This window comes from Eptatretus burgeri, chromosome 2 (genome assembly GCF_056783735.1).
Source record: "Eptatretus burgeri isolate ZD-2024b chromosome 2, Ebu_testis_v1, whole genome shotgun sequence".
In the NCBI taxonomy this organism is placed as follows: domain Eukaryota; kingdom Metazoa; phylum Chordata; class Myxini; order Myxiniformes; family Myxinidae; genus Eptatretus; species Eptatretus burgeri.
Genome location: NC_140962.1, coordinates 104,886,150 through 104,907,611, shown reverse-complemented (window position 1 = coordinate 104,907,611; position 21,462 = coordinate 104,886,150). Strand labels below are relative to the sequence as shown.

Genomic DNA, 21,462 nt, shown 5'->3' with positions numbered 1-21,462 from the left:
TCACTTATTGGTGAATCGTCAGCGACAGTGCAGACAGCAATGCATACATACCAATGAGGCTCCATAACAAAGGGCTGACCTTGGTCTGCTTTCTTGGTTGCTTTATTCAGCTTCTTTGACGAGAAGAGCATGGGAGGAGTCGATTTATTTATATAATCCTAGCCACCTGGGTTGAATTGATTCAGTGAGAGCTGATTGGTTATTCCCTCCATTCACAGGTGAGAGATGTGGGTGGGTCTTTATATGGATGTATGTATTGTTATGGCTGTGAAAATTCGCATTACACCATAAAGGGCCCTCAGGTGAGATATCTCCATAGGTACCTGTGTAGTTATCCCAAACCCATTGTATAGAGGGAATTTATGTGATCCATCTGGGCTGCGACACTTTGAGTTTGTCGTTTTTCTTTCTCTATATTTTATTTCAAACAAACAGCATCTCAACAACCACGCCATCCCCACCACAGCGCCAACCACACTACAACCACGCCATCTCCACCATCAACGCTACCACATCTTCGCCACTCGCCATTCAGTGGGCCCTGTGCGGTTACGATCTCCGGGAGCAAACAAAAAAACCAACGGCTATGCTCGGGGGTTTTCCCGCCTGTTTTTCCCATCGAGGTTCTCCGCGCTTGGTGTGGAGGAGGGGCGATGCAGGGGTCAAAGGTGAGAAAGGGTGGGGGCCTCTTTTTGGGGGAATAATTCCCTGGCTCTGAGCCAAGATTGGCTCCCCCGGCCCCCGCACGGCGCGGGGTGGAGGGAAAGCGAGAGGTCACGCCCCCCTTCGAGAGGCTTCTCCAAGAAGCTCGAAGGGAGGCGGGGCCGAAAACGGGGCGGAGCGAAGGGCGGAGCCCCGCGCTACAAAAGGCGGACAGGACGGACCTTGAGGGTTGTTGGGTTGGTTGGTCAAGAGTTGGTTGGTCTTCATGGTCGTCTTCTGGCTCGAGTCGCGAGCTTGTGGTTCCTGCCTTGCTTCTGTGACCCGTGCGCGAGCGCGGAAAACAGCGCCGAACAAACCCCGTCCGATTCCCCGAAACCCCGTCCGTACAGTCGAGCGGACCACACGAGCGACACGCGGCACGAGCTCGCGGAGCACGCCGGAGGGGCTCGGAGTTGCGATTGCGATTGCTCGGAGTCGCCGAAGGAGGACTCGACACGATCAGGGAAGTCACACTTCCATTTTCTTTTGGGGTTTGGTGTAAAGGTGTGTGTGTCGGCGCCAGTCTGGTGAAGTAAAACTGTTAAGTGTTGCCGTGTGCTCGCGTCGTCGGTCGTAGCTCTGCATTGTTGTTGTTGTTTTAAATTGCATTTGATATATGTGCATTCTGTTTGGGGGTATATGTGTGCTCTCCGTGTGCCGCGGAATAAATGTGCATTATGTTGAACTGTTTTCCTGTTTCACTTCGTCTTTTCTTGAATTGAATCTCCATGTTGCTTCACGTAACGGGTTCGTCGTGGGCTTAATATGCCCGATAATTCATCGGAACCGTCGAGGCCGACGATAATACCGCTCGGTTATCCCGATAGTACGGAACAGATCGCTTAAGCGGCCCGTGTCCGGAGTCGACCTGCGGCGAGGTGCGATCGCCCGGTCTACCATCTGCGTGGGTACTTAGGTAGGTCGAGTTTGGCGAACAACCCTATCCCACGCGGGTGGCCGATTGGCACGATCGTGGTGAGGCCGAAAGGCCCACCCGTGACTAGCTCCCGGCGTTAGTCCGAGAGGGTCACGACAGAATTGTCCGTCCGGTGGGCGACTGCCGCGATTCGAGTCACGTGGCCCTTCGCACGCCGGCGGGCGCGAATTCGCAACAATATATATATATATATATATATATATATATATATATATATATATATATATATATATATATATATATATATATATATATATATATATATATATAGTTGAAAGTGTGTCTGTCTGTGTGTGTGTTTCTCTGTGACCTATGCACGCAAAAATTACTGGACTGATCCTCACCAAACTTCACATGCTGACAGAACATGCACCCGGGAGTGTCCCGATGTAAAAGAATTGTACTTCCGACTTCCGGTTTCCGAATTATGACGTCATCACCTGATTTCGTAACGTTAATTTTTCAAGTTCAACCGATTGACATGGGGCCAACGCCATTTGCAATAGAATGAAAAAATAATGCTACAGTCAATTGAAGACAATGACTTCCGACTTCCCGGTTTCCGAATTATGACATCATCACCTGATTGCGTAACGTTACTTTTTCAAGTTCAGCCGATTGACATGGGACCAACGGAATTTGCTGGAGAATGAGAAATTAATACTACAGTCAATTGAAGACAATGACTTCCGACTTCCCGGTTTCCGAATTATGACATGCATTCGACACACTTTTCGTAATGTTAATTTTTCAAATTCAGCCGATTGACATGGGGCCAATGCCATTTGCAATAGAATGAAAAAATAGTGCTTCAGTTAATTCCGAATTCCCGTTTCCGAATTATGACTTATGCATTCGACACACTTATCATAGGCCCTATTCACATCAACAAACGCCTCTTTTAATGCATGATTAACACAAGTCATATTTTATTGTACATACAGGTAGTCGTCGACTTACGACGGAAGAACCTCCAATTTCTAACTTACTGGCATTTTTCAAACTATGCCAAATTGATGACTTTGCTCGAACTCTACTGTATGCTCAGGTGCCAACGTATTTCACTTTGAACTCGAGTCAGAAACGTTGGAACAGGAGGAAGCAAGGTTCAGAAGTTCCAGGATATCCCGCTATTTACAAATCTCACGCATTGGGTCGAGTGTACACAGTACATCCCAATAATTTTGAGTGTTTCTGCATCCGCCTCCTCCTGCATGTGAAACGAGGTCCAGTGAGTTTCATAGACCTGAGAACAGTGGACGGGCAAATTTGCAGCACATTCCGTGAGGCTTGCAATCTCCTCGGACTCCTAGAAGACGATGCCCATTGGAACGCCACGCTTAAAGAGGCAACTGTTTCTCAATCCCCATCGACCATGAGGTATCTATTTGCTATTGTGATAACTGCGTGTGAGATGTCAGATCCCAAGAGCCTATGGTACATTCACAAAGAGGCCCTGTCTGAGGATGTAAAAAACAGAGTCCAAAGAGAACATCCCCAAGAGGACATCCAGTACACACCAGATATGTTCAATGAGGCTCTGATATACATTGAAGATTTGGTATTATACATGAGTGGGAAAGATTTAACTAAGTGGGGACTTCCCTCTTCTAATAGGTCTGAAAGCGCAACCATCAGTAGAGAATGGTTCCGTGAAACAAACTACAACACAGATACTCTCGCAAAGTTTGTTTCTGACAATGAGCCGCTTCTGGTACAGGAACAGAGTAATGCATATCAACTGATTTCTGAAGCGGTTCAAGAGGGAAGTGGTGTGATATTTTTCTTGGATGCCCTGGGTGGTACTGGCAAAACATTTGTCTTCAACCTTTTGCTTGCTAAGATGAGGAGCCAGAAAAAGATCACACTAGCCGTTGCTTCATCCGGTATAGCCGCAACACTACTTTCAGGTGGCCGCACAGCGCATTCTGCTTTCAAATTGCCTCTCGACTTAGCTACAATGGAATATCCGGTTTGTGGCATTGGCAAACAAACTGAAGCAGCAAAAGTGCTGAAGAATTGCGACCTCATAGTTTGGGATGAAGGTACGATGTCACCTGAGGATGCACTCGAAGCATTAGATAGAACTATGCGAGATTTAAGAGGAGTAGACCTGCCTATAGGTGGAGTTACGCTAGTTATTTCTGGCGATTTCAGACAAACTTTACCTGTAGTACCCCGTGGCACTCCAGCTGATGAAATGAAAGCCAGTATAAAATCTTCATACCTCTGGACATTCGTACAAACTATCCATCCAACACAAACATGAGGGTCAAATTATATTGTGATTTAGATGCTGGCAATTTCGCACAATTACTTCTCAAACTTGGAAATGGTGAAATCCCGATCACAAATGATGTAATATCTATTCCGAATGACTGTGGTACAATAGTTTCATCTATGGAAGAATTAGAGGCTCATGTGTATCCCAATTTAGCGACTAATTACAAAAACATACAGTGGCTCTGTGAAAGAACAATCCTGGCTCCACTCGATGAAACAGTCCGTGTAATAAACCATCAGTTATTACAAGTAGTTCCAGGTGAACAACATAGTCACAAGTCTATTGACACCACACTGGATACTGAGCAAGCCATACATTATCCCACAGAATTTCTAAACTCATTGGAATTACCAGGATTGCCTCCATACAATCTGTCGTTAAAAGTTGGATGCACTATTATGTTATTACGTAATCTAGATGCACCAAAACTTTGCAACGGAACTAAACTGATTGTGAAAAGACTACTACCACATGTAATTGAGGCCACTATCATGACAGGATGTGCGAAAGGAGAAGATGTATTCATTCCGCGAATTCCACTCATTCCATCAAATTCAACGATTGAATTTAAGAGACTACAATTTCCTGTATGCCTGTGCTCTGCGATGTCTATCAATAAGGCACAAGGACAGTCATTGAAAGTAGCAGGGCTGGAATTATCCACTCCATGCTTTTCCCATGGTCAGCTATATGTGGGATGCTCCAGAGTGGGATCATCGGAGGCTTTATACATATTGGCCCCAGAGGGGAAGACATCAAATATTGTTTATCCTCAAGCACTCCACTAAAATTATTGAGCTACTTCAGTTATTTCATAAAGGGCAATAGGATGTGCGATGAAGGAAATACATGTTGCTGGTGAAAAATAAAAATGGTGGTGGGAAATAAAAAAAAATGGTGGTGGTGGTTTGTATATATATATATACATATTACAGATATAAATAGAATGGTGATGGTGTATGGCGTATGTGTATAATATTTTATAATTAAATGGTTATGGGCTATGTAGATATTTTATAGAATGGTAATGGGCGTAGGTACGTTGTAATTTCATATACATAATATAACATAATTTTTTATCAGGATAACAGACGTAAATAAATCAAATACGCTGGGCCAAGCTAAGTTATGCCCGACGTATAAATTTAGTCGCAAATGATGACATGAAACCAGCCTCACATTGTTGAGGCATTATGGTTTTTTTATCTGATGCAGCAATAAATCTTAACATTTTTGAACTCGAGTCTTCTGCATATAAAACATGGCGGGGAAAATATAATATTATAGTGGTGATGCAAAAAAATAATAATGGTGGCAGCCTCTACAATTTTACAATTACCTGTGACATATACTCCTTCAGACCCACTGTCATCCACGGGATTCCTGTGCGGAGCACGGGTATCCCTGCTAGTATATATATATATATATATATATATATATATATATATATATATATATATATATATATATATATATATATATATATATATATATATATATATATATATATATATATATATATATATATATATATATATATATATATATATATCTTCCATAACAGTCACAATTATTCTCACATCCTTGTTGAGTCAGGTGGGGGCCTAAGGATTTGGCCAAAGTCTTTCACGAACTGGCTGGCCAGGTTTCAATGTACCTCCACTAGCCTTTCTCATGAGCTAATTTTCCCATTGTTCTCCTCCCTTTTTATCCGGGTGGAGGGAGTGGGCCTGCTCAGTTGACAAATAACCGAGCTGCTTCTGCAAGATCACGTGACCCTTATACTAATTCCAACACAAGACCATGGAAGCCATGTTGTAACTGTCTCAAATTTATTAAAGAGGTAAGTAAGTAAATTACATTTTTACAACCTCGTTGTCTGTGTTCTTCCTGAGCTCCAATGAGAGCCATCACGTCTCACTTTATCTTCACCCTTCTCCCCCTACCGGAACATCTCGAGTGTGTTGATGTATAAGAGGACCATATGCCTGTGCCAAGGTTACGGTCTCCTCTGTCAAAGGTTACCCAATTCGTCCAATGTGACGCACCTCCAGTATACGCCTCATAGCATGGTTTGGGGATGTAGCCAGTAGGTTCACCTCATTCCATAGAGGAATATGGCCAGCCATCAACATATGCTTCACAATGGCCTATCTTTCCTGGTGGTTACAATCAAAGGCCTAACGGTGTTTTTTAATGTGCTGCCCCAGGGTCCTTTCTGTCTCTCCTATGTACTCTGCCCCACATACACATGGGATTGTGTATACTACAATTGTGCATTGTTGTACTTTGTCCTTGACAGTGGTATTTGCTTGTCAAAAGGTACAAACCGCTTGGAAGCTCACCTTCACCTTTGGGGACAAGTCAGGTAAAAAAGGTAATACAGTACACAGAAACCCATGGGTGATTCCAGTGGTATCCCCCGTTTTCTTGGAGTTGCCAGTTGTATTTTCTTTTCTGGGCAGAGATGATCTGGGTAGCTGTTGCTTTACAAGACCCTTTGGAGATGTTGTATTTCGTTCATCTTGCTCTCCAAGGTGGAAATTATGGTTCTTGCAAGAGAGCCATTCTTGCAAAAACCATACGTGATGTTCAAGGGGAAGAACTGTACCTTCCACCTTGGATCTCTCTGTTTAAGAAAGAAGCATTTGACCTGATCTCCCATTTTAAATTGCTCTTCTTCGTTTGGCTTATCAGATCAGACCAGATGATTATTTTTTGATCTACACAGATAAGTTGGATTAGTATGAAAACCTTTCATTGTTCCAAGTTAGCCATATTTGAGTGGAGGTCAGGAAGGCAGTCTGGTAAGTGTGAAACTGATTGATTGTATACATTTCGGGAGTTTCACAAGTTTTATTAATATGTAAACATACTCCTCTCTCCCTCCCTCTCTCTCTCCTACAGCTCGGACTGACAAGATGGTGCGCATCTTCCTTCAAATGTTGTTTTTAATTGGCGGAGCTCTCACAGCACGGGGGCCCCATCGTGGATTCCTCGATTTAATGGTTGAAGATGAAGCCTTGGAAGGATCAGGATTCTTGCCTCCCATTGTGGAGCACCACCGACACCGGATTCTCCAACCACCACCAGAACGGGCAATGCCCAGACAGCCACTGTGCCCGTTTGGGTGCCAGTGTGGACGCAGAGTTGTGCAGTGCTCCGATCTGGGTGAGGTTATTGAGGGCAGAAAAAAAAATAAATCATTTCAGCCTCGGTTGAGGTCACTTTGGCAAATCGTTTAAGATTCGCTGGAAAGCTTGACATTTTTCTCTATCACTAAACACTAATCCCGGCTGGGAATGCAACACACAAGGAAAGCAGCTGGGTAACCTGGGTGACCAGAGACCCTCATTTATCTTCTTACCCCATCTCTGTCTGCTGTAACCTTCATCACGTGTGTGTAGGGACGTGCAACTGGTTCGAAGGAAAGGCCAAACCACTGAAGCTGCTGATATTTTCCCCCTGGGTGTAGCATGTCTTAATAATCTGTTTTGTCCCAGTCACAAGAGGCCACCTTAAGTAAGGCATACTTTCCTATTTACGGCCATATACTTTTGGTCATATCTTACTCGAGGCAATGAAATCAATTTTTTCTACATCCTTTATCAGAGGAGGAACTGAAGATGTAAAGCTACATGATGGGATTATTGTATAAGAAGACATAAGGCCGGCTTTCAGACTTTCCTTTCAAAAGCTATAAGATCGAATTGTGGACATTGATTACAAAACATTATCTGTGTGGTGCATGAATACCGGTACCCCAATCACGGAACGCAATCGGCCATAGTATAACCCGACTGGTGAATAAACCGCCGCATTGCAAGCACAAGGAAATTCAGAATCGAAAGCACAACATTCGTTGTTTACAATCAAAAACTCTATCAAATTAGAAGGGTACTCGGTGGAGCACATATCTTCACCATATAATGCCTGGTCCACAAGAACATATCGGGCCCAATACATTTTAGAAATATCATGCTATACAGAACTATCTCGGTTTCACCCGATCACTCCATGGTGAAGAATCACTTCAAAAATATCGGATACGGATCTGGATCTGGATCTTCACACAAATTGAATCAATTCTTCCTTGTCATACACCCAACGGGTCCAGCAAGTTTCATCCGAATCTGTCAACAACGTTTTGAGATATCATGCTATTTATCATTTTTGGTGCTATCTCTCAATGGTGAAGAATCACATACAAAATTCTAGTCGTCGAATCTGGATCCGGATCTTCACCAACATCTAATCAGTTCCTTCTTATCACACACCAAAGTTCTCTCTCTGTGTGTCTCTGTCTCTGTGTCTCTCTGTCTGTATCTCTCTCTCTCTCTCTCTCTCTCTCTCTCTCTCTCTCTCTCTCTCTCTCTCTCTCTCTCTCTCTCTCTCTCTCTCTCTCTCTCTCTCTCTCTCTTTCTCTTTCTCTTTCTCTTTCTCTTTCTCTTTCTCTTTCTCTTTCTCTTTCTCTTTCTCTTTCTCTCTTTCTCTTTCTCTTTCTCTTTCTCTTTCTCTTTCTCTTTCTCTTTCTCTTTGTCTTTCTCTTTCTCTGTCTCTGTCTCTGTCTCTGTCTCTGTCTCTGTCTCTGTCTCTGTCTCTGTCTCTGTCTCTGTCTCTGTCTCTGTCTCACTCTCTGTGTCTGTCTCTCTCTGTCTCTCACTCTCTCTCTCTGTGTCTCTCTGTCTGTCTCTGTCTGTCTCTCTCTCTCTCTCTCTCTCTCTGTCTCTGTCTCTGTCTCTGTCTGTCTCTGTCTCTCTCTCACTCTCTGTGTCTCTCTGTGTCTCTCTCTGTCTCTCTGTGTCTCTCTGTCTCTCTGTCTCTCTCTGTCTCTCTGTCTCTCTGTCTGTCTCTCTCTCTGTCTCTCTCTGTCTGTCTCTCTCTCTGTGTCTCTCTCTCTGTCTCTCTCTCTCTGTGTCTCTCTCTCTCTCTCTCTCTGTCTCTCTCTCTGTCTCTCTCTCTATCTCTCTCTCTGTCTCTCTGTCTCTCTCTCTGTCTCTCTCTCTCATTAGGGATAAAGACTTTTGGAAAATTGTGGCATGGCATTATAGTGCTTCCAAAATGTTCATATAACAATCAACTTCAAAACGAATGGCACAAGAGATTTGATTACTTTGTAACAGTTAAGGGGATGAGAAGCACCGTTTGACACAAAACCGACATCTCTTCCACGTCGTCAAAGAAAGATAAGTATGTTGTTCTGAAAAAAGGTAAATGGATATATGGATTTGGATACAAGTATTTGAAAGGCAAATGGATACAGAAAAGCTGACCTGCAAACTGGGCATCTTCCCTTGTTTGAAGTCATTCCGTGAAAAATCATAACTACTCTCAGCCTAAAAGGTGTTTGTCTGGAGCTCATTGGAGTATTGAATTCTGCTATAGGCTGGGACACCTGCATCACATCTATCTCTGTCTCTCTGTCTCTTTCCAGGGTTAAACCCTGAGATTCCAAGGGAGAAACAAAACTCACAATTGTGCCGTGGTTTTTACGTCAATTATTTCAACTGATATGTAAAGTGATTCATGAAGTTTACATATTGCACCATCACACTCCTTGTATACAACTGTATCCATTGAGCGAAGGAACGTTCCGTTTCAACAAATGGATGACCATTCATTCCCAAGATAGAGTTGCAGACCATCAGCATGAGCAAGACTCCATGCGTGCACCACTGGAATTGTTTTTAATATATCCAATCTATTAAGTGTAAAATGGTGGACATCTTTCTCCCTCTCTTCCTCATTGTGAAAGATATTGTGAGATCCTTAATATCCACCAGCAGCAAACAATGCTGTCAGACAAGACCCCGAGCAGAAGAGGTCTCTGACGGGTGGTACGCTCATTTGTGCCATGCCCTTCCGATATTGCAGTCACAGTTTATAGTTAAGGTCGGAATGGAATCCAGACTAGCTAAATTCAAAGGCAGGTACACTATCCTTGCAGCCCATCCTTACCATTTAATTTGATTTGATGAACCATACTCTTTGCAGAGTGTTGGTGCTGTGAAGCAGTTTGTTGGCAAGGGTTATACTCGGTGTCCATGCTCTATCCTTTAATGCTGATCATCAAGCAAGGAAGCAGCACATACCATTTTGTAAGTCTTTAGTTAGTTGGTATGACTCAGAGTGGATGCTTCAACCATTACGCCACCATTACCCGACTTGAATTCACTCTTCATCCATTCCTATGGTGGTCTATCTCTCTCTCTCACTCTTTCTCTCTCTCTCTCTCTGATTGATCATCATGAAAGGGTGCCTCGAATCATTAATCCTTTAATGAGACACATTGTCATGGATTTCTTGCCACGACCTCAGCGACGTTCGGTGCCACGTTGTCTGGATTGCAATGAGTAATGACTCAAATTGGTGAAAGGAGAAAATGATTCTCATGAAGTGGGATGACCATCCATGTGCTCAACACCTTTGTTTCCCAGTGTCAAAAGATAAATTCAGGAGCTTGTACATGCAACAATACATGAAGGACAAGGACATAAGGAAACAATTCACGAATAACATTCCATGGAGACGATTGATGTGTTCAGACCATAGACAAATCAACACAACACAATCTATGGGGTCTTGGCAAAGGCAAGATAGACCGAATAGCCTTTAGGGAATGCCTATTGCCTTTTAGACTGGGATGATATTCGAAGTCGATCCATCTGGTTGCATCATTACTGAGGCACGCCTGTGTTGCTGATGCAGTGCCCCTGCGGATTCAAGCAGAAATTTGAAATTTAGCCAGAATGCCGGTGATAACCTGCTTTCTCTTTATAAAGGGCACTGAAGGATCCTTAACATTGACCAACAAATGCTAGCAGTTGGGACGCCTGGCTTTTAACGTCCATCCAAAGAATGGCCCACACATTGATGTAGCATGCTGCATACGAAACACCAGGGTAGCAGTTTATAGGTGGGTCAAGATTTTGCTCAGTGATGTGTAATTGGTGTCTGATCAGTGATGACATCATAATAATCAGTCAGCTGGGAGTCATTGTTAAAGGGCAGTACAGGTGCAGTTAAAATATATACTTCACAGTGCTATAAACCCTTTCTTGTACTAAAATGTGGAAATAACTGCCATATGAAGGAGCTGCAGTGGAAACAGATTGCCATCAAAGTTACATTTAAATGGCATTTACATCTTTTCCTTATGGTTGAATAATGAATGAGATAGCTTGGTCCTTTACCAAAATGACTGATATCATGATATATAACATTTTGCTTGGTACTTACATGACGCAATGGGTCAAATGACTAGTTGTGGTGTTTGTGTTGGAGATTCGGAGAACCTCATTCAAAATGACTTGTGTTTAAGGAGGTTGAGGAACGAGTTGAATACTCATAGTTTTTGACTTAGGTGGTCTACAAACTATAATAGCACTCGGTAGAGCGCATACCTCTGCCAGGCTGAACAGCTCACATTTTGCATCTCGCTGAGAGGTCAGATTTGGATCTGGACCTGAACCAAAATGTTATCAGCTTGTTCTCGTCATCTACGCAACTCATCCACCTAGTTTTGTCAAACGTCATCCCCAAATTTTTGAAATTTGATCTGAAATATCGTTTTTGGCCCCAATTATTTATGGTGAAGAATCACTTTTTAAAATTCTCGGATCTGGATCCAGTTTCAGATCTTCACCAAGATTGAATCAATTCTTCCTTGTCACACACACACACACACACACACACACACACACACACACACACACACACACACACACACACACACACACACACACACACACAACCTGTCCATCAAGTTTCATCTGAATCCACATCCGGGTCCTGACCAAAAATGGGCATTGCTGTCCTTCGCCGGTCACCTAGAATGGCCTGCAAAAGTATTCACTCCCTTCAAAGTTTTCACATTTTGATGCCACCTGACCTTATTTCATGATGCCTTAGAATCAAACTTCATATATATCGAATCATCAAAAACTACTCCAAAGTGATAAAGCTTAAAAAGTAAATACAAGAGATAAAATGTGAATACGGTCGATTAAACAGAGAAAATCGGATGATTTTCATTTGCTTAAGTATTCAAACCCTTTGCCTAATTAACCCAGAATCACTTCAGGAGCAAATTGTTTGTTTGAAAGGTTACAATATAAGGGTAATAGGTTTCACATGTTTGTAATCAGTGGATTAACTTAAAAATTGATCTCCCCCACTTATCTGAGGAGTATTAAGGTACAACTCACTTGGTCAACCAACAAGGCAAACATGAAGATCAAAGAGCTTTCCAAAGAAATCGGACATACAGTGGTGGAGAAGCACTGTTCGGGAGAGGGTTAAAAGAAGATTTCAAAGCCACTCATTATTCCTTTGAGTACGTACAGTGAAATCCATTTTTAAGAAGAGGAAGACGTATAGTACCACCCAGACACTACCCAGATAAAGTCATCCATCCAAATTCAGCAGCCAGGCAAGCAGGAAACTGGTTTGAGATGTCACTGTAAATCCAACAATGACTGTGAAAGATCTGCAAGGCTCGATGTCTGAGATTGGGGTCAGTGTTCATCAATGAACAATATCCCATTCCCTTCACAAAGCAAGCCTCCATGGACAGGTGGCAAGAAAGAAACCATTACTGCAAAAGAGTCATCTAAAAGCTCATATAGAGTTTGCGATCAAGCATCTTAGTGATACTGCGGGTGAGTGGAGTAAAGTTTTGTGTTCAGACGAAACAAAAATTGAACTTTTTGGTTTAAATTCAAAGTGTTACATCTGGTGCAAGCCTAACAGTGTCCATCACCCAGTCAACACCATCCCTAAGGTCAAGCTTAGTGGTGGCAGCATCATGTTATGGGGCTGCTTTTGATCAGCAGGGACTGGCAAGCTTGTCATGATAGAAGGGACAATGGATGGTGTCATGTTCAGGAGAATCCTTGATAAAATACCTGCTTGAGTCAGCCATAAATCTGAAACTGGGTAGGAGATTCACATTTCGGCAGGACAACAATCCGAAGCACAAAGTTAAACCCACCCTGGAGTGGCTGAATAAGGAGAAAATAAATGTTCTTGAGTGGCCCAGTCAAACAAAGTCTGACCTGAACCCAATTGAACATTTATGGTGAGACTTGAAGATTTCAGTCCATCGACGGTCCCCATCAAACTTAGCAGAACTTGAGCAATTTTCACGTGAAGAATGGGCAAAGATTTCACCATCTCACTGTGTAAAGCTGGTAGAGACCTACCCACAAATACTCACAGCAGTCATTGCTACAAAAGGTACTTCCACCAAGTACTGACCTCAGGGGTGAAAACTTTCACAACCAGTGAATTTTGATTTGTACATGTCTTTTTCAGGTATTCCTGTCATATAACCTCCTTCAACGATAACATTGTTTAGTTTGATCTCTTTAGTTATTAATAATAATGTTCATTTGGAAAAATTGTTTCCACATAATTCATTCATCTAAATGTGGCCATTGTTGGTAGGGGTGAATGCTTTTGCAGACCACTATACATGCAGAAAAAAAAATTCAGAACGATTGCTTCAAAAATGTAGACACAAATCATGTGACAGCCAAACATATAAACAGACAACCAGACGCTACAGAACAACATAGTTTGTGAAATACTTTCACCAAGTAACAAACAGACAGGAATGAATACAACCTTCCATCGACCTTTGGTGGCGGAGGTAAAAAGTTTAAAAAAAAACAAACGTCACAGAACCACTAAATGGAAGCTGCCCATTTCATCCCACGTGCAGTGTGAATTGAAGAATTCACTTTCCCGGTAAATAAGAAAACAATTTGGTCAATATGTGTGCAACATAATTGATTTGAAGGCCTTTTGACACATTTATGTCCTTTTGTGAAGAATGCCGTGCAAGATCAGCCCCTTTTCCCCCCACCTATCATTAGACTCAAGCCTTTAAATTTTTTTTTTTTAATGCGATTCAAATATGTATGAGACAACTTTATAGCACACTAGGAGGAACACACCAACTGAGCAATCGTAAATTTTGTCAAAATCCAATTTTTCTTCAGTGGGTTGACTACCCACCATCTGTCTGTAACTGCCAAAGAAATCACCTTGGTAAATGCATTCAGTTCCAGCCATGGAACTTTGATGATAAAAACACCAAATGTAATGTGTCACATCATTATGATAACCTGATGGAAGAGTCGCTTGTTATAAACAAAGCGAGTCTGGATTGTGTAGGCAGATGAGAACTGCATGGAATGAAGGTGTTATTATTTATTTATGTTTTATGGACATTGTACTTTCAATGGTCCTAAAGAGGGAACAGAATGGATATAGAATTTACAATGTGATGTTTATCACCTGACCTTCCCTAATTAATGCTCTTCTCTCTGCAACAGGGTATGTACTTGTGGGGGCAATGCTCTACATTAGGACACAAATTTAGAATTAACCAGGGTATTAGCACACAACGGTCTCCTTGTCTTGAAGTGTAGCATGGGGTCTTTAATATTCACAAGCAAATCCTCATAAACAGGACAGGGGGTTTAGTGTTCCCTGCAAGGAATGGTGTACTCATTGCTGGAATGCTGTACCTGTAAAGCACAAACCCAGGGTGACAGATTATGGATGGAATCAAGCCAACATTAGCTAAAAGAGTAGTCTGCTCATCATGATGATCATCATCATAAATGTCCCAAACTCTTAAGGGAGCATCAGCTGTGGCTGAGGGGCACTTTGGCACATATATCATTGGGTGGTTCACTGCTGCCTTCCCAGCAGTCATCAAGGGCAGGAATTTGGAATTAATTCAGGGTAACTGCAATAACTCACCTACTCATCGCAAAAGACCGAGCGATTTTTCATGTGTGCGTGTATGTGTATCTTGGAGGTACAATGGGACAGAGATTAGAATAGTTATTTCATCGCGTTATGTTTAAGTAAGTGTGTTGTAACTGCTGGAATTAATGAGATATTGTCAAGCACATGTTTATAGAGCCTTCATCTTTCCCGCTCCAGTGTTTCATGTCTGAGTCCTTCCCCCCCCCCTCCCACCCCTACATTCTTCAACATTTCCCCATTGTACGATCTGTCTATGTGTAAATTCCCATTCTGACGAGCTTGCAGCAATCCATGGCCTACATAGTGGCATAACTGTGCCAAAGGTCGTGACTTGCTGGGGACGTGGACTTTTATAGATATCTGGCACATTCAAGGCCAACGGACCACCTATGGGGGGGGGGGGGAGATACCAACACTTGTCCCTGCAATCAGAGCAGGCCATCAATAATAACCTGATAGAACGCATGCCGGGGTCGGTCCAGCACATCCCATGGGACTTTAGATAAACCCACACACTGCACTTCTTTTCTCTCCTCTTCTCTTCTTCATGTTACTGAGCTCCCTTGCTTCTGAGTCCCTGCTGCTGGTGTTTGGTTGCTGTCCCTGCTGCCGCTCGGTGCCTCCCCGCATTGGCGTGCCTCCCCAGCTGCTGTTCCTGTCATTTGTGGTGTGCTTACATCTTGGTTGGACCGGCATGGAAGGCGCATCAAGGACAGCCCCGGACCAATCTGTTGCACACCCAGTGGAAAGACCACGTTACGTGCATGAGCTTTGCATGCAGTAACGGTCCTTCAAATTATTTCATCGAGATGATTCAAAACCTCCCATTGAAAGTGAAGTGTGAAGATGGACAGAGTTTTGTTTGGAGCTCGATCTGTGAGATTCGAGGTGTCACGAGGTTTATGAGCCGAGAGGTTTTTTTTCTGTAGCCACCTGGGTCCTGTCGTGCCATGACTATCTTTGCTGCTCAATATTTGTTAATCCTTTCTTGTTTTCATCCTCCAAAAACCCATAGTCAAGTGAGTAATAACAAATTACGAGCAGGGTTCCCATATCCGATGGGTTCGTAGATGTCTCACCTCAAATGAGCAATTTTTTGGAGTGTGTTTTGGTCGAAACAAGAACTCGACGTAAAGTGATGATGTGGACTGTGAAAGATGGTACATGTTTACCTCATAGACAGGCAATGGTGTTCCGCTCAGAAGAAGAACTATCATTCTTAACAGAATCTCATCATACCAGAGACATTGTCTATCTATTAAATAAGTCATGCATATCTAATCTCACAATTAAGCCTGGTGTTGGCGCAGTGGTTAGGGCAGCGGCTTGGGATCCAAAAGGTCCTGAGTTCAAGCCCCGTTGGGCCACTGAATTAATACACCAGGGGGTTGACTCAGCCCGTCATCCTTCCGAGGTCGGCGAAGTGAGTACCAGTGCACTGGGCTGGTGTATACCCCGGTTAAAATAGGTGTACCATATCCCTGTGTCGTAAGAGGCGACCAGGGTTGCGTCAGGAAGGGCATCCGGCGTAGAACATGTGCCAAATCACTATGCGGATCATACGGATGATCCGCTGTGGCGACCCCTAACGGGAGCAGCCGAAAGAAGAAGAAGAAGATCTAATCTCACAATTACTTACTTTATGCTTGTATTGAGAGATGTACTTAGGGTATAACTGAACTATGCGAAGCAGTGTTAACCCCTATCAGCCATTTCCACAACAATATATTAACTCACTTCACTTCAGGATAGTCAATATATTTAATACATACTTCAATATATTCACGTCAAATCCTGTGTGGGGCGAGTGTGGAAAAAAAATCCTGGCTCAACCCAGGACTCTTCACTAATGTAGCAAGAGCCCACAGAGCAACTCAGTCTTTGGGATAGCCTTGGTAAATGTATTCTCTCTCACACGTCAGGAGTCTCTCACACGAACGCTGCAAGCTATAATGGACGAAATCTTGCACGCCTGCCAGGCAGACCCGAAATTTGTGTATTTCTTGCAGAACAATCTCAGATATAGAATTTAATCAAGCAAATGTGAAAGAATCCAGACTAGAACCCATATTGAAACCTCTTCACTAATGCAATGATAGTCCCACTGAGATATTGAGTCTTTCAGATAGTCTCATGAGTTTCTTAAATGAACACTGCAAGCCGCAGTGGCAAATGTCCTATGTGCCTGCCAGGCAGATCCCAAGTGTCTCGAAATACATAATTTTAATAAGCAGGAATAAATGAACTCGGACAATAAATAATTAAACAGAGAAAGCTGTGGAAACACAGAGGATGGAGCCACTTACCCCACAAGTATTGTGGAAAAGAGGTAACTAATGACAGTCAAATGCACCTGACACAACAGCAGGGTTTGATATTGTAGGCTACATATTTAATCTCAGTCCTTGTTGATTCGACCCTTTTCTCAATAAGCAGATACAATTGCCATGATTTATATTTCTAAAGGAATTAAATTGTACATTGCACCAGAGGTACAGTAGGAGTGCTTTGAGTTCACCATGAACTATTTGTAGACGGTATAAATGAAATGCTGCACTGATGCTCCATGTCTTCTGTTCAACATTATGAACCCCATTCTTTTAAAAAATTCTGTTCGGTGTTATATTTTTCTGCAACATTGCTGTAGCATAGCTTATGTGCTCATCCAAAGATGTCCTGAGCCTATCAACAATCAACCATGAAGTGTGGACTAGCTCGAATGGGAAAGAGATGTAGATCAGATCGGAGCATACATAAAACATGTAGACTAGACCAAGGGGGGAGTTATATATTTGTTTACAGTTCACTTCACCAACACGACTTTGCTTCTAACTTTCCCATTTCATTTGGGCAAAACACTTAATTTCACCTACAAACTATCAACCAAGTTGTCTTATCAATTTTCCTTTCTTATCACAGGCCTTAGTGAAGTGCCAGCAGACATTCCAAAAGACACAACTCTCCTCGACCTTCAAGGAAACAAGATCACAGAGATCAAGGATGATGCATTCAAGGGTTTGCATCACTTGCAAGTATGTACTTTCAGCTCGTGTCTGATCTCATCCTAATTGATGTTGGTTCAGCAAGCAGTTAGTTCTTTTCTGCCTTCTCTATCGGAGCGCAGTGGCCACTTCTGCAGGAAAACTATTTTACTGACTGTTCAGAGCAGGTCCAGAGGAGTGCTAAGGTATTATGTATATGAGCAAAACGTTTTACCCAGACCAACATATTTTCAATCAGGGTGTGAGAAAAATGGTTAATTCTACCATACTTTGGAATAAAAGATTGAATAAGGTAAAATAGTTCAGTTGGGAGAGAATGTCAGATTCAAATCTGCAAACTCTTGGTTCAATTCTCGACTGAAACGCACATCCGGCATCAGGATAGATCAATTGGACTCATGTTTATGATTGATTGATCTCATGTGCGTTAAATGCCTCAATGGGTGGGCCCGTTTCTCTATTTCCATCTGAGCCTATACTTGATGGTGCTCCCAGGTTCAAATCTCATATGTTGTATCGATTTGCCGATTATTGACAAATGTCCTCAGAACTCATGCAAAGCTATACTGCTGTTTCTCAAGAGCATTGGCCTATATATATATATATATATATATATATATATATATATATATATATATATATATATATATATATATATATATATATATATATATATATACATACATACATGTACAAGCTCATCCATGAACTTAAAATCACCATTAAAATACTCATGATCAGGCAGTTCATAAATCAACAAAGTATCACCAACGATTGTGAGGTTCCTGCAAGTGTCTGTCCTTTCTTTTGTGTTCCCACTTTACTTTGCTATCATGTCTTCTATTTATTCTTTCCCATATACCAAAACCTATTTTTGTACTCAAGAACTGAAAAACTAGAATGAGGCCAAACTAGTTGACAAAAAACAATGGCAATAATGACTGAAGGAGAGTTGAAAAAGAATTGAACACTCACCATGCTGAAACCATGTTCCCATGTTTTAGATACTTATCCTGGTCAATAACAAGATCGTCAGGATCCACGCACGTGCGCTCGTGCCATTGGTGTCGCTCCAGCGGCTACACCTGTCGAGGAATAACCTCCTCGAGGTACCAACCTCACTTCCTTCTTCACTTGTTGAGCTGCGTCTGCACGAGAACAAGATCAGGAAGGTTCCTGCAACTGCTTTGTCAGGACTTGCTCATCTCTACGCTCTGGGTACGTTCTCCTTCAGCACACTCATTCACAAAACGATAGATCAAATAAAATAGTCAGTCTGGACTCACTGATAAGATTTTTCCTGTGTATTTATTTGATGGTGGTCTTGGTGGTGAGACCAGAATTGTATACTGGTTTTAGTGGTAAGACGTGTATACGATTGAGTAAAAGCACCAAATTTAATAAGTCTGTCAAAGGTTGAAGTGCCGCACAATATCATTATTTTAGCTTCTTCCTCATTAGTCTTATCGTGTTCTTATTGCTGTGCACTTCAACCTGAGAGTCTGAGACCATTGTAGAATTTGCACCAAAATACGTCAGCTCTGCTTTGGGTCATCCTGAAGTGGTTTGCAAAATTTCATCTTTAGACGATGAAGTATTTTTCGAGGACAAACACAGAGACGGGCAGATGTACAGACTGAGTAATATTATGAGACTTTCTGTTGTCGAAGACGAGAAGTCTCACTAATAAGATTGGCTTCGGTTGGAAACATGTACCACTGAGTTAGCAATCTTAGTTAAAAACTAAATTAAGGCAATGAGGTCTCATGACAAAGAATAATTTAATTATCACTTTGCATACATTGATTGATGGCAGGTCATGTCTGAGCTTTATCTTCCAACGTTCTCATCTCATTTTCCTCAGTTGCAAAAGTTTGAGCATTTAATTGCTGTTTTTCGTGTTGAGGTTTGTAAATTTCAAGCTTGAAGAGAAGAATATAAAAATTTTTAAATAATCAAATAATTTTTGCTTCATAAAAGCTTATTGTAAGACCTGCAGATGTAATAAAAACATTTTTGTCACAATAAACTTTTTCGAAGGGATCTCATACATTGAAATGGAAGAATATTTGGTGGAAATCATTACTGCACAACATACTGCACTCAGCAATTGATAATAATAATAATAATAATAATAATAATAATAATAATAATAATAACACCATTTCTTTCACACCATAAATGCACATAGGGCTGCTGATGCAGGTCCTTTCATTGGCAAGGAGTACAGTCCTGGACAGGTCATCACTCTGACACAGGGGTACCCCAAATGCTTATCACCCAAATAAAATATTGATTGCCAATAATTAGTATAACGATCCATATATATATATATATATATATATATATATATATATATATATATATATATATATATATATATATATATATATGATTAATTGATCAACAAAACGTTGACAAGAGAACATGTTACCACCATTGGAAATGAGATTTCGAGTGTTGGCCATTTGTTAGAGCAAAAGCCATATTTTGTAGATGATCCACTATCTGCAGTCCGTTTCACATTACTCAACCCAGCAGGCTGTGTCAGCATCACTCTCCGCTGATCTGGAAACAATAAGCAATTGGTCATCTACCTGGAATGTCTTTGATTGAAATATAGACCCATATTCGAACTTTGCATCGGAACAAGCACCAACTAGCTTGGTGTTGGCTTAACGGCTAAGGTGGCTGGCTTAAGATCTTAGGGTCTTGAGTTCAAGCCCATGTCATGTCATTGAAATAACACCAGGTGGGCCGAGCAGGATTGGAACTCAGGATCCTTGGATCCCAAGTCCACCACCCTTATTACTAGGCATTGGATACATTGCAATGCTTATAAACATCCATAGACGTCAGCATTCGTGGCTTGGCATTTCGGGCATCTCCGAGAGGTGCATGTTAAATGTTTTGATAATCACGTGGCAAACTAGCTGTTTCTTAACGACCGTTTCATTGGAGTGCTTGCTTGTGTGCTTAAGCCACTTGGCAAGCGCTCTCCAAGCTGCTTGGTTGTTTGCTTGGAATATGGAATATCAATTAGACATACATACAGTATGTTTCCACCTGTGTTGGGTCCTGCAGTGCCGTGCAGTTGGTGTCTCAGGATGTGTCTCATCTGCTGAAAATATGCAATTATAATTTTACAGGACATCGTTTTGTTTAACCTTTTGTGTGATCTCCTAATATAATCCACCCCTCACTTCGACATCGATACATACATAACCAGAGAGTTGCTGTCAAAGCCACCCAATGCTTGCCTGTTTATACATTTATCGTTTTTAAAAGACTAGTCTAATAATATTTTTTATAAAGCATTGCAGTGAAGTCTGATCCAAATAATTTTAAAGCAATATATGTATTTGTATATTGTAATCAGTAATAACTAGTGTGGTAGATAAAAACATTAGAAAGGAAATAACTTGCACCAAAAACTAACATTTTCACGCTCACGCTGACCCTCACACTCACGCCGGGGGTATCGCTATAACTCTCTGTTCTTCGAACAGGCGAGCTTAAAACAATAAGGTCCATCCGACCTCGGATGTCTCTCTCTGACTCAAAACACCATAATCTGCCTAACAGAAACTTTCCTCCCCCAAGACGTGTCTGACTCCCAAGTATATCTCCCTGGTTACTCCCTCCTCCGGTTTGACAGACCTGAGCCTCGTCGTGGTGGAGGAGTTGCTCTCTTCATCAAAGACTCTATTCCTCACTCTCCATGCACTGCCCTCACTCCCCCACACCCCCAGGAA

General features: G+C 42.0%; 1 protein-coding gene across 1 annotated transcript in view; it reads left to right on the top strand.

Moving 5' to 3' along the window:
* The first annotated feature begins 6,836 nt into the window (after positions 1–6,836).
* LOC147032725 (decorin-like) overlaps positions 6,837–21,462 on the top strand; it is a 38,685-nt gene continuing 24,059 nt past the window's right edge. The window contains exons 1-3 of the mRNA XM_085870573.1: positions 6,837–7,094; positions 17,625–17,737; positions 18,712–18,925. Of these exons, the coding sequence (XP_085726699.1) occupies positions 6,845–7,094; positions 17,625–17,737; positions 18,712–18,925 (577 nt within the window). The 5' untranslated portion in view covers positions 6,837–6,844. The remainder of the gene's footprint in view (positions 7,095–17,624; positions 17,738–18,711; positions 18,926–21,462) is intronic.